Raw genomic sequence first — 14,322 nt, forward strand, 5'->3', positions numbered from 1 at the left:
CATGCTAGCAAGCAAAGTTGTGTCATCTGCAAATTGTGGGTTGTTAATGAGTCTTCATCAATCCTGATGCCCCTTTCTTCTTCATATAGTCCAGCTTCTTGTTTCATTTGCTCAGCATACAGATTGAATAAGAATGGTTAAAAGATACAAAACTGAGGCACACCTTTCCTGACTTTAAAACAAGCAATATCCCCTTGTTCTATTCAAAGGACTGACTCTTGATCTATGTACAGGTTCCTCATCAGCACAATTAAGTGTTCTGGAATTTTCATTCCTCAAAATGTTATCCATAATTTGGTATGATCCACACGGTCAAATTCCTTTGCATAGTCAATAAAACCCAGGTAAATATCTTTCTGATATTCTCTGCTTTCAGCCAAGACCCATCTGACATCAGCAATAATGTGCCTGGTTCCATGTTCTCTTCTGAATCCTGCTTGAATTTCTGGCCGTTCTATGTCAATGTACTGCTGAAGCCACTTTTGAATGCTCTCCAGCAAAATTTTACTTGCGTGTGATGTTAATGATATTGTTCAATAAGTTCCGCATTCAGTTGTATCAGCTTTCTTTGGAATAGGCATAAATGTGGATCTGTTCTAGTCACTTGGCCAGGTAACTGTCTTCCAGATTTCTTGGCATAGATGAATGAGCACTTCCAGCACTGCATCCATTTGTTGAAACATCTCAATTGGTATTCCCTCAATTCCTGGACCTTTGATTTTACCAAAGCCTTCAGTGCAGCTTGTACCTCTTCCTCCAGTACTACCTATTCCTGATCATATGCTACCTCCTGAAACAGTTGAACATAGACCAGTTCTTTTTGGTAGAGTGACTGTGCATTCTATCCATCTTCATTTGATGCTTCCTGCATTGCTTACAATTTTCCCTGTAGAATCCTTCAATATTGCAACTCAAGGCTTGAAGTTTTTCTTCAGTCCTTTCAGCTTGAGAAATGCTGAGCATATTCTTCATTTTTGGCTTTCTATGTCCAGATCTTTGCACATGTCCTTATAATTTTTTACTTTGTCTTCTATAATCAACCTTTGAAGTCCTCTGTTCAGCTCTTTTACTTCATCATTTCTTCCTTTCTCTTTAGCTACTCAACATTCAAGAGCAACTTTCAGACTCCCTTCTGACATCCATTTTGGTCTTTTATTTCTTTTCTGTCTTTTTAATGACTTTTTGCTTTGTTTAGGTATGATGTCCTTGATGTCATTCCACAGCTGGTCTGATATTCGTTCATTAGTGTTCAGTGAGTCAAATCTGTTCTTGAGATGGTCCCTAAATTCAGGTGGAATATACTCAAGGTCATGCTTTGGCTCCCGTGGACTTGTTCTAATTTTCTTCAGCTTCAACTTGAACTTGAAATTGCATATCAGCAATTGATTGTCTGTTCCACAGTTGGCTCCTGGCCTTGTTCTGACTGATGATATTGAGCTCTTCCATTATCTCTTTCCACATATGTAGTCAATTTGATTCCTATGTATTTCACTGGTGAGATCCACGTGTATAGTTACTGTTTATGTTGTTGAAAAAAAGGTATTTACAATGAATAAGTCATTTGTCTTGAAAATTCTATCACACTATCCCTGACACCATTTTTATCACCAAGGCCATATTTTCCAGCTACCGATCCTTCTTCTTTGTTCCCAGCTTTCACATTCCAATCATCAGTATTTATCTATGCATGTTTGATCAGTTTCAGCCTGCAGAAGATGGTAAAAATCTTTAACTTCTTCATCTTTGACCTTAGTGGTTTGTGGGTAAATTTGAAGAACAGTCATATTAACTGGTCTGGTAGGTGTATGGATATTATCCTATCACCGAGAGCGTTATAGTTCAGGATAGATCTTGAAATGTTCTTTTTGACAATAAATGCAACACCATTCTTCTTCCAGTTGTCATTCCCAGCATAGTAGACCATATGATTGTCCAATTCAAAATATAGCCAATACTAGTCCATTTCAGCTCACTAGTGCCTAGGATATCAATGTTTTTGTGTTCCATTTAATTTTTGACAAATTTCTAATTTTCCTAGATCCATGCTGTGCATATTCCATGTTTGGATTATTAATGGATGTTTGCAGCTGTTTCTTCCCATTCTGAGTCATGCCACATCATCAAATGAAGGTCTAGAAGCCTTGACTCCATCTTTGTCATTAAGGTTGACTCTGCTTTGAGGAGGTAGCTCTTTCCTAGTTGTATTTTGAGTGATTTCCAACCTGAGGGACTCATCTTCTGGTACTATATTAGACAATGTTCTGCTGTTATTCATAAGGTTTTCACTGGCTAATTCTTTTTGGAAGTAGACCACCAAGTTCTTCTTCCTAGTTTGTCTTAGCCTGGAAGCTCAGCTGGAACCTGTTCCCCATGCGTGACCCTGCTGGTATTTGAATACTGGCGGCATAACCTCCAGCATCACAGCAACATGGAGGCCCCCACAATACTACAGACTGACAGGTGCACGGGGCGGGGAGGCGGGATTAGGGGCAGTTATGTTAGTAAGATAGGACTCAATCCACAAGTTTAGACTGTATCTTGATTCAATCTCTTTTGAGATATAAGAGAGGGAATAGAGCAGAGAGGAAGAGGACCTCACACCACCAAGAATGAAGAATGAGGATTGGAGCACGTCCTTTGGACCTGGGGTTCCTGTGCTAAGAAGCTGTTAGACCAGGAGGAGATTGATGCCAAGGGTCTTCCCCCAGAACAGGCAGAGAGAGAAAGCCTTACCCTGGAGCTGGTGCCCTGATTTCAGATTTCTTGTCTCCTAGACTGTGAGTTAAAGAATTTCTGTTTACTAAAACCATCAACTTGTGGTATTTCTGTAATAACAGCACTAGATAACTAAGACAGCATCTAAATGCTTAACTACTGTGCCACCAGGATTCCTATAGGGATTTGGGTTTCCTAACCTTAGCTTGTAAAATACATGATTATCTCTATATTAAAATTTGAAAAATTCACCACTACCTGTGATAAAAATGTTTAATAAAGTGGAAACAGATAGTTTAATTTGAAAAAAGATATCCACCTAAAAAACTACCAGAAAAATCAAACTTAATTGGAAACACTAGATGAACATTCTATTTCACTGAGATAATTTAAGTCATCAAAAGAAAGCTTCTGAGACTCACACAACTGTATCTATCAGTCTATGAGCATCCATTCACTTATATGCTGCCTTTTAACTGCTACTGTAAATGAAGTATCTGTGACCCTTGCCAAAGACAACCAGTCTTTCTATACTTCTACATGTGACTTCATCTCCTCACCACTTACACAGGACTTTTGTCCGAGAATCTCCTTTGTCTATTATTTCATCCATATTTCCCTCTCTACTGAATCAGTTACATCATCAAAGAAGCAATCTGTTACTGCTCTCATTGTTAAAAATATTTTTTTGACTCCTCATGGATAGATGTTGTGCCTTATTCCAGAACTCAGCTCTTGCATTTTGTAAGAACATAGGGGTTTCCATTCCAGCATACACATTGCTATATTCCTGAACAGAAAGGGAAGTGAAAACATCTTCACATAGAATCTCAGGGGTAGTTATAAAAGAAGGAGATTAAAAAAAAAATTCCCAATTGATTTGGGACGTCGCAATTCTGCCAATGCTTAAGTACTTCAAACCATGTAAAAGTATCTCGGATAATCATGCTGACTGAAACTTTTCAAACCCCCGAGAGGCAACTGAGAGGCAGTTCTACAGGTTCATGTCCTCTCAGGGAAACCTCTTTAAATTCTAGTTGGAAATAAAGGAGGAAACCTTTGCTTCTCTGTGTTTTGTTCCATGACACCAAATTGGAAACAGCACTTGAGAAGCAGTGGTGAACATTCTCTGCCTAGTGTGCCTGTAAGACTTTCTCTCTCTCTTAGATGTAGAAATAAGACTTGGAAGTGGCATTCACATTTTATCCAGCCACTGAATGGACTTTTCTCCACAAAGAATAGGAGATTGGCAACATCAGAATTTTCAAAAAAACATGATATATGGTGAGATTTATAGTTCACTTTTTTGCATTTTCAGAAATTATTTAATCATTAATATAAATTGGCATCAATTAATTTACAGACGACTTGATTTTCTTTGTATAAAGAAGCTGCCTGAAGTAGACGTAGACTCACGTGGGTTAGAGAGCTACTAAAGGATTACAAAGGTCATTCAAAAGTTCTATGCATTAAAAAAATTGGCATACCTACATTGTGACCAAGTAAAATGATTTCCATTTTTAAATTAATAAAAGAAGAAGGGAAAGAGTTTATCAGTAAAAGCACTTGTCAGCCCTCTTCATGATTATGGGAGAATTAAGTGTAAGTAAAAATGTTGACAATTCTTCTCCGTGTCAGTGCTCTGGGGTCTTGATCTCCTGTTGAATGTATTTATGTGTATTGTGTTATCTGATTCTATCAATAGGCATTCTTATTAGCTCACTTTTCAGAAGTGGAAACCAAGGATTTGAAGTAACTTGTTTCATTAGGCATAACTTAATAGAAGAGCCTGGATATGAACCCAAGCCTGTATGACTCTGGAGTTGATGTTCTTACTTATTTCACTTCATTGTCTCCCTTACTTTTGTCCTATGCTAAACTGACCACTGTTGTATCCTATATCTGTTGTAGAGTGATAACTTTCACTAATGCCTTCTGCAACAGAGTTTTTTATTGTGACATATCAGAAAACAAAAAAGGGAAAATGACTGTAAGCACTCAGGCTACAAACAAACCAAAATCCAAAGAAGGATAATCAATAAGTGCTTTTTATACAATTTTGACAGGTGAAGATTCATTAAGAGTCAGGGAGATTCAACTGGCTCTTTACAATCCTTGGAATAATTACCTATAAGTGACTTACAGACTATCGTTGGTTAAGGGAAAGACAAAGAACTAAGTTCATGATTGGAAGGCATTTTCTTGTTTCTCTTTTCTAACAATTTGGTCTGTTGGCTCAGGGGTCCTGGCTCTATCATATAATAATTGCTTTCTGTGGTGGGGGCTACCTGTGATATAGGGTAGATCTCCAACTCGCTTCCTGGGGTAAATTGTTACTTACTTTTGATAAGCACTTCCTCAGTCCATTGAACAAGTTAGAGCACTCAGTCTTACCCCATTGATACAATTTCTTAGTGTTTGAAGCCTTATGGATCCTGAGAAACAAATTGGCCTGTTGTGGCTATGGCCTTCTGTGGTTAGGTTAACCCTTTATTCTACTGATAATCTTTATATTTTAATATATGTTTGTTGACAGACCCAATGACCCTTTTGGGTTTGTTTTATGCTTTGTTTTCTGGGTAACCACTTGCAGCTAGATATGGAGCTATCTGTGCGGGCACAATTTAGGATTGCCTAGGTCCCTGGGAACATAAGGAAAATGGCTGTTTAAAAGCAAACAGATGACATTAATTTTATTTGTCAATTCTAAGTGGCATTCAACAAAATCAATTTACTGATATAAGCCCCGCAAGTATTTTATTCATCTCTTTAGCAAACATGTAATTACTTAAATGATTTAAGTGATAAATTTCTGTTATAGGTATAAAGGAGGACACACTCATCCTTCAAAGCTGTGTCTACCTATGGAAAATAAAGTCAGAAGTTGAAGTAATTATGTGGTTGAGTCATGGAAATGCTTTCTATGGGGAAAGCAGCTGGTTTACTGAGTGAGATAATAATAACCACAATCTGCAACACTTCTTTACCATAAGCAACACCTTCACATTTTCAGAATTAGCCCTCATCGTAGTCTTAGGAGATGCTTAGGTAAGCAATGCATGAACTATTTTACAATAATGTTATATAATTGTGAAACAAATAAACCGTGAGGACTTGCACTTGATCGTATTGAGCCACATTTTTTAAGTAATTGGTTAAGAATTAATACAGTCTTAATTAATTAAAGAATTAATAAAGACTGGCTTATGTTGAACATGTTTCTATTCTTTACTTCTATGGTTGTTGCCCTTTGTATACGTATTTCATGTGTATGTGTGTATATATAGTCGGGCCAATACCTTCTGGTTATAAATCATGTGGAGTTTCTCAGAAGGTTTTAACATTGAGAGGTGTGTGGTGAGCATAGAAAAGCCATCCTTACTCTGAAGTTCTCCCAGAAATGAAACATTCTCACTGCTTTCTTTATGGATCCAGTGGAATGGACTTTGGCTGTGGTACCAGAAAATCCCAGATCTACCTTTTGTTAATTTCTTAAACTCTCAAACCATAACTTAGCTAATATAAAATAGGGATAATAAGACCTCACATTGACAGTATCCTAGACACTAGGCACTGAGCAATTGCTTTTTTCCTTGCATTATTTCACTCAGTCATCAACAGAACACTTTGAAGTGAGTTTTGTTATTTTTGTCGGCTTCTGTTTATATTTTAAAATGATGACTAAAACAAAAACAAAGACAACCCAAAACTGAATGCATCCTTATTTTTGTTAAACATACAGTTAGGGAATTTTCTGTTGGTCTTTATTTTTTATAAGAAATGAATTAATTCATCTTAAAGGCCCAGTTCAGATCAGATTTTTAAAGAAATATTTGGGGGAGTAGGCATGATTTCCAATTGCCTGTTAAAATGCATGTTAGCTGTTCTTTTATTTGTAGGTAAGGCAGTCTCCTGGAGAGAGATGCATTTCCCATGCAAGTCATCCTGGTTCCCATGCCATGTCAATGGGAGGCATAACTAATACATTACAGTCCTCCTTTCCTCAGAGCTTGGATGTGCTTCAGAATCCTCCTCAACATTTCACTCTAGGTAGCCACACCTAACAAGTCAAAGCTGGCACCCACTTTAAAAACTATTTGTCATCCCTACACATGTGAATGACTCCCTTCCCCTATATTGAAACTCTGACTGTTTTAAAGAGTTTAACCCCAGTTCTGACTGATGCCTCAAGAAATTTCTAATTTTATATCCTTAACAACAACAGAAACACTTAAAATAATTTTGATTATGAATGCACCAATACTTTGATGACTCTACTAATATCATAAACTGGTTTGAGACAAATATCTTTCTCATAATTTCAGATTTTACATGATCTCTGAGTTAACTTCCACCTTTTCCTCTGAAATATGCAAAACCAAAGCGTTGTAACTGAGTTCGTTCTCTTGGGTCTTTCATGGAACCCAAGTGTTCAAAAAATAGAATTTGTTGTACTTTTGTTCTGCTACATTGCAACTGTTGGGGCCAATTTGCTAGTTGTGGTGACCATTGTCAGCAGCCCGAAACTCCTGGGATCCCCAATGTACTTCTTTCTGGCCTTCCTGTCCTTCCTGGATGCCTGCTATTCCTCTGCATTTGCACCAAAGATGATTGTGGACTCCCTTTATGTGAAGAAAACCATCTCCTTCAAGGGCTGTATGACCCAGCTCTTTGCTGAACACTTCTTTGCTGGAGTGGAGGTGATTATCCTCACCGCCATGGCCTATGACCGCTATGTGGCCATTTGCAAGCCATCGCACTACCCCTCTATCATGAACTGGAGGCTCTGTGGTATCCTGATGGGGGTAGCCTGGACAGGGGGCTTTCCGCATTCTGTGATACAAATTCTCTTTACTTTCCAGCTGCCCTTCTGTGGCCCCAATGTTATCGATCACTTCCTATGTGATTTGTACCCATTATTGAAGCTTGCCTGCACTGACACTCACATCTTTGGCCTTTCTGTGGTTGCCAATGGTGGGTTTATCTGCACCATAATCTTCTCATTGTTGCTCATCTCCTATGGTGTCATCTTGCTCTCTCTAAGAACTCATAGCTCTGAAGGACGGCTGAAAGCTCTCTCCACCTGTGGAACTCACTTTGCTGTGGTGGTTTTGTTTTTTGTTCCCTGCATAATTTTGTATGCCCGACCTCCATCTGCTTTCTCCTTCGACAAGATGGTGGCCATAGTTTGCACACATTCGTAACTCCCTTGCTCAATCCTTTGATTTATACTTTCAAGAATAAGGAAGTGAAAAATGCGATGAGGAAATTATGGACCAGATTGCTGGGTTTCTGGTGAAAAATAAAACTTAAAAATTTAAATTTGAAGAGGAAAGAAATAAAATGCACTTAACCACATACTTTATAGAGGCTGGAACTTGTAAGGCAGAACGTAATGTACTGCCACAGAATAATACTAACGAGTAGATCAGGAAATGTTATTACCACCCTCAGATCACTCATATCTTGGAGTTGGCAGCTCAGTATCCTTATAGGTATTCTAAGGAGAATTGAATTTTATGTTTGTCTAGAATACAGTAATGAAAAGAAATCACTACAAAAGAGGATTCAGATTTTCTATTAAACTTTTTGCCACTGACACCATACTTTGAAAAACCTTTATGTAAAGAAGAAAAAAAAACTTAAATATAATTAATAGGAACTTCCTGAAACTATTTTAACTAAAAAAAAAAGTTTACTTTTAAGGTCCTGATCCCAGTCAAGCAGCCCTGGTGGCATAGCAGGTAAGCCCTCAGCTGCTGACATAAAGTGTGGTGGTTTGAAACCACCACCTGCTCTACAGCAGAAAGATGTGGCAGTCTCCTTTCCTTATAAAGATCAAAAATCTGGAAGCCTTTCGAGTGCAATTTCAGGAGATGGCAATTGTTTTTTTGTTTGTTTGTTTTTTGTTGTTGCTGTTGTTTTTTAAGAAACATTGCTTCCTAGCTAAAAGACATTTCCCAGCATCCAATGTAGTTAGGTGTGACCATGAGAACAAATTATGGCCAAAAAAATGTAAATGAAAGTGGTATATTAAATGGTAATTCTGTGAATGTGGAATTGTGGTGGGAATTCAGACAGCCGTCTTGGACATTAAGGATGTGTGTTAAGGTTAGTAGAAAAGCAGGACTGAGGATCCTAAAACCCTAATGTTGTACAGTTGAAATAGCAGCCCCATAATACCTGGCTCAGACTTCCTATATGTAAGAGGTAAATAAATTTTCAACTTGTTTAAGTCACTGCTAAAAAAATAAAGTAATATCAGAATCTACATCATCTATTACATTTATGAGCTGTTCTGTTCATTAATGCTATAATATTCCCTGTTAATTTGTTCTCACAAATTTCTTACAGTTCTATAAAAATAGGATCCCCAAAGTAGTTCACATTAAATAGCCTTTACCCATTAAACATGTTTTTTAACAGCTCAATGTCTGACTTTTTTTTTTTGAACACCTTGGCATCTGAAACAAATTTTGTTCATACTGTTCTGTTATGGAGACTTGTTGTTACTAATACTAACTGGTAAATTATATGATTACCTCTGTATTAGAATTTGAAAAATTCTCACCTGTTCATGATTCTGAGGTTTAGCAAAGTAGGAATCGAAGGATACTTCAATTTGAAGAAAGGTATCTGCGTAAAAAATTACCACAAGCTTCAACCTTAATGGGAAGCATTGATGTACTTTCTCCTTATTTCAGTGAAATAATTTAAACCATCAAAAGAGAATTTCCAGACTCCCACAACTATATCTATCAATCTGCCAGCATCCATTCAGTTATATTCTGTCTTCTAACTGCTACTGTAAATGAAGCGTCTGTGACCCTTATCAAAGACATCCAGTCTCTCTTTACTTTTACATGGTACCTCATCTCCACCCTGCTTACACAAGGACGCTTGTCTAAGAATCTCTTCGGACTCTTATTTCATCCATGTTTCCCTCTCTACTGAATGAGTTACATCGTCAAAGAAGCAATCTGTTACCTCTCTCATCGTTAAAAATATTTTTTGACTCTACTTCCTTTTTATCTAATACCCCATTTCATTCTCCCTCCTTTGCAGCAAAACTAAGAGATCTCTATAATGCCCATCTCCCACCTCTCTTTAAAATCCTTTCAGTCACATGTCAATAATTAAAATTATTTGAAAATCCTCTCTTCAAAGTCGCCACAGACCTCTGCATTGGTAAATTTAGCAGCAGTTGTTCATTTCTCATCTTATTAAATCCATTAACATCATTTAAGCCAGTTGATCTGTTCCCTCTTTCTTTCCATAATCTCTTTACATGACCAAGGTTCCCAAATTAATATTGCCAGCCCAGACCTCTTCCTTGAGGTTGAGATCTATAGGTCCAACTACTTCCATGGTATTTCCATCTAAATGACAAGTTGGTTTCTTAAACTGAATAAATCCAAAGCTGTGTTTCTGGTTGTTCTGACCCAATCCCCAAGCAGTCTCCACTCACGTCATCCTCCATCTCTACCAATGGCTCATTTGGTTCATTTGTTTTTCTCCTTGCCCACATCCACTCTATCAGGAAATCCTCTCAGCTTTAACCTATGTCTGAAATTCAAGAACTTCTTTTCATTTTGAGAGCTGTCACTTAATTCCAAGCCACCATCCTCTTTCACCTCGATTATTCCAAATCCCTCTTACTTAGTCTCCCTGCTTTAACTTGTACACGATACTCCAATTCTATCCTTAGCAAGAAAGTTAGAGTTATTCTTTAAACACATAAGTCAGATCATATTATGACTCTACTCAACTGCACTGGTGCTCAGGATAAAAGCTAAAACCTTACAATTGCTAAAGATCAGGCAGCAGTCATCTTGCTACCCTCCCACCTCTCTGAACTCCTCTCTCATGGCTGACCCCTCACTGATTCTTCAGTCCACGTGACCCTTTTCTGTTCTGCTTGCTGGCCAGGTATACTCTTGTCATAGGGCCTTCACATCCATAGGCTATTCCTTCTGTCTGGAATACTTTTCCTTCCCCTGAACTTTCTAAATGACTTACAATCTCATTTTGTATTCACAAATTTGAAGAAGTGATATTTTACATAAAACTACCCTTGGACCTGGACAAGCAGAACCGTGCCCCTGCTTGCATGCTTTGAAGTGCCTGCTGCAAAATGTCCACCATTCTCCAGTGCCTGTGACTGGGAAGTCTGTAGTGCCTTCTGGGTAGAGCATCCCAACTTGGACATGACTCTATGGACCCCTGACTATTTCTACTTTTCATCTTGCTCTTCCATACTCTATCCCATCCTGGAGTCAACCAGAATCCTCCAGGAGCTCTTATTCAGCCCCTATCAAGTTATGGCTGGTCCTGTGGCTGGGACCCCAGTTCAAGATACATGGTCTGGCATCCAAATGGCTTCAGCAGGCTGGATCTTTATTTACTTATTTCTACAGGATTGCACTACTTTGGGTTACCAGAGTGGTGCTGACAATGCTCAGTTCGAGACACAAGTTCAGTGCTCTGGGATAAAAATACTCCCCTGCTGATCCTTGGCCTTGGGCCCTTTGTGGGGGCCTTATCAAGCTCTCATCTGTCTATGCTCTGACTGAGGGTGTTGAGAGTGAAGGAAGACATCCTTTACCCTGAGTGTCCATCTTGACAGTACCCAACAAGATCATCCAGTCTTTCCACAGGTTCCAGGCCCTATATCAGGCAGCTGCCTGTGGCTTTCTGTCCTTGAATCACAAGGAATGTGGTCCATGTCAGCCAGTTCTTCTGGCCAGAGTAAACCTCCAAAATTTTAATAAAAAGAAAGCAACCCTTGTTCTTTGTTCCCATAGGTGCTTGATGTGAAGGTGCCTCTGGGCCTTAACTTTTCTGATGAATCACTTCAATTTTATATCTTTGTGACGTATGAATTGCCATAGAAGTAGGTAAAGTAAAATGTTTAAATAGTGAATGGAGTAACAAAGTGTTTGGTTTAGCCCCTTTCTGAAGCGGCCTGATGGGGCATCTCCAGGTTTTCCTTCAAACTTCAATCACAATACTACATTTCATCAGAGCAAACTGATCTGTCACTCATTCTTTTCATATAACATGGGAAGAGAAGAAAATATTAAACAAACAAACAAACAAAACCCATTACTGTCGAGTTGATTCTGACTCATGAGGACCCCATGTGTGTCAGAGTAGAACTATGCCTCATAGGGCTTTCAAGTACTAATATTTTGGAAGCAGATGGCCAGGACCTTGTTCTGAGGTACCTCGAGGTAGACTTTTACATCCATCTTTTCGGTTAACAGGTGTGTGCATTAACGATTTATACCACCCAGGGACGGATATCAGGCTTATAGTTTTAAAGTCATGGAATATCAAGATCAGGTATGTAGAGAAAAAAATAACATTTGGATTAATCTATATAGTTTTGCATATTTGTATATGAAATATGTTATTTCTTAAGAAGCACTCATTGCTACCCCAGCCAAGAACAGCACATGTTGTCCTCATGTATAGATGCTGTGCCTTATTCCAGAACTGAGGTCTTGAATTTAGTAAGAACATAGGCGTTTCTATTCCAGCATACACATTGTTATGTTCCTCAACATAAAGGGAAGTGAAAACATCTTCACATAGAATCTCAGGAGTAGGTATGAAAGAAGGAGATTAAAAAAAAAAATTTCCAATTGATTTGGGACCTCGGGATGTTGCCAATGCTTAAATACTTCAAACCACGTAAAAGTGCCTGGGATAATCATGCTGACTGAAATTTTTCAAATCCCCAGGGGCAACTGAGAGGCAGTTCTACAGGTTCATGTTGTCTCAGGGAAATCTTTTTAAATTCCAGTTGGAAATAAAGGAGGAGCCCTTTGCTTCTCTGTGTTTTGTTCCATGACAGCAAATTAGAAACAGCAGTTGAGAAGCAATGGGGAACATTCTCTGCCTTGTGTGCCTGTGAGACTTTCTCTCTCTCTTAGATGTAGAAATAAGACTTGGAAATGACATTCACATTTTATCCAGCCACTGAATGGACTTTTCTCCATAAAGAATAGGAGATTGGCAACACTAGAATTTTCAAAAAAAAAAACATGATACATGGTGAGATTTATAATTCACATTTTTGCATTTTCAGAATTATTTAATCGTTAATATAAATTAGCATCAGTTAATTTACAGACAACTTGATTTTCTTTGTATAAAGAAGCTGCCTGAAGTAGCAGTGGACTCATGTGGGTTTCACAGGTACTAAGGGATTACAAAGGTTATTTAAAAGTGCTATGTATTAAAAAAAAAATTGGCATATCTACACTGTGACCAAATAAAATAATTTCCATTTTTAAAGTAATAAAAGAAAGAGTCAAAGAGTTTATCAGTAAAAGCACTTGTCAGCCCTGTTCATGGTAAAAGGGGAATTAAGTGTAAGTAAAAATGTTGACAATTTTCTGTGTCAGTGGTCTGGGGGCTGGATCTCCTGTTGAATGTATTTATGTGTATTGTGTTATCTGATTCTATCAACAGGCATTCTTATTAGCTCACTTTTCAGACGTGGAAACAAGGATTTGAAGTAACTTGTTCCATGAGGCATAACTAAATAGAAGAGCTTGGATACGAACCCAAGCCTGTATGAGTCTGGAGTTGATGTTCTTACTTATTTCACTTCATTGTCTCCTTTACTTTTGTCCTAGGCTAGACTGACCACTGTTGAATCCTATGTCTGTTGTAGAGTGATAAGTTTCACTAAAGCCTCCTGCAACAGAGTTCTTTATTGTGACATATCAGAAAACAAAAAAGGATATTGTCTGCAAGCACTCGGGCTACAAACAAACCAAAATCCAAAGAAGGATAATCAATAAGTGCTTTTTATACAATTTTGACAGGTGCGGATTCATCATGAGTAATAGTGATTCTAGGGGTTCTTCACAGCCATTGGTATAATTGCCTACAAGAAAATTACTTAGAGACTATCTTTGGTTTAAGGAAATACAAAGAACTAAGATCGTGATTGGGTGACCTTTTCTTGTTCATCTTTTCTAACAGTTTGGTCTATTGGCTCAGGGGCCCAGGGTCTGTCATATGATAACTGTTTCAGTGATGTGGGCTATGTGTGATATAGGATAGATCTCTAACTTGCTTCCTGGGGTAAATCGTCACTTAGTTTTGGTAGGCACTTCCACAGTCCATTGAACAAGTTAGAGCACTCAGTCCTCCCCCCTTGATACAGTTTCTTAGTGTCTGAAGCCATGTGAATCCTGATAAACAAATTGGCCTGTTGTGGTTATGGCCTTCTGTGGTTAGGTTAATCCTTTATTCTACTGATAATCTTTATATTTTAATATATGTTTGTTGACAGACCCAATGACCCGTTTGGGTTTGTTTTATGTTTTTTTGTTTGTTTCTGGGTAACAGCTTGCAGCTGGATACGGAGTTAACAGTGCTGGCACAATTTAGGATTGCCTAGGTCCCCGGGAACATAAGGAAAATGGTTGTTTAAAAGCAAACAAACAGATTGCATTAAACTGTAAAATTGTATATTCATTAGTTTTATTTGTCAATTCTAAGTGGCATTCAACAAAACCAGTTTACTGATATAAGCCCCACAAGTATTTTATTCATCTCTTTTGCAAACATATAATTATGTAAATGATT

General features: G+C 38.0%; 1 protein-coding gene across 1 annotated transcript; it reads left to right on the top strand.

The window, feature by feature from the left end:
• Positions 1 to 7,085: 7,085 nt before the first annotated feature.
• LOC135229497 (olfactory receptor 4C15-like) lies at positions 7,086 to 7,919 on the top strand. Its single transcript, XM_064279033.1, has one exon. It carries the CDS (start codon positions 7,086 to 7,088, stop codon positions 7,917 to 7,919), a length of 834 nt encoding a protein of 277 aa, XP_064135103.1.
• Positions 7,920 to 14,322: the final 6,403 nt, after the last annotated feature.

The sequence above is a fragment of the Loxodonta africana genome, unplaced genomic scaffold (genome assembly GCF_030014295.1).
Source record: "Loxodonta africana isolate mLoxAfr1 unplaced genomic scaffold, mLoxAfr1.hap2 scaffold_32, whole genome shotgun sequence".
NCBI lineage: Eukaryota > Metazoa > Chordata > Mammalia > Proboscidea > Elephantidae > Loxodonta > Loxodonta africana.

Excerpts from the sequence above, each read along its gene's own strand:
- LOC135229497 (XM_064279033.1), top strand. The coding sequence starts at position 7,086 with ATGCAAAACCAAAGCGTTGTAACTGAGTTCGTTCTCTTGGGTCTTTCA.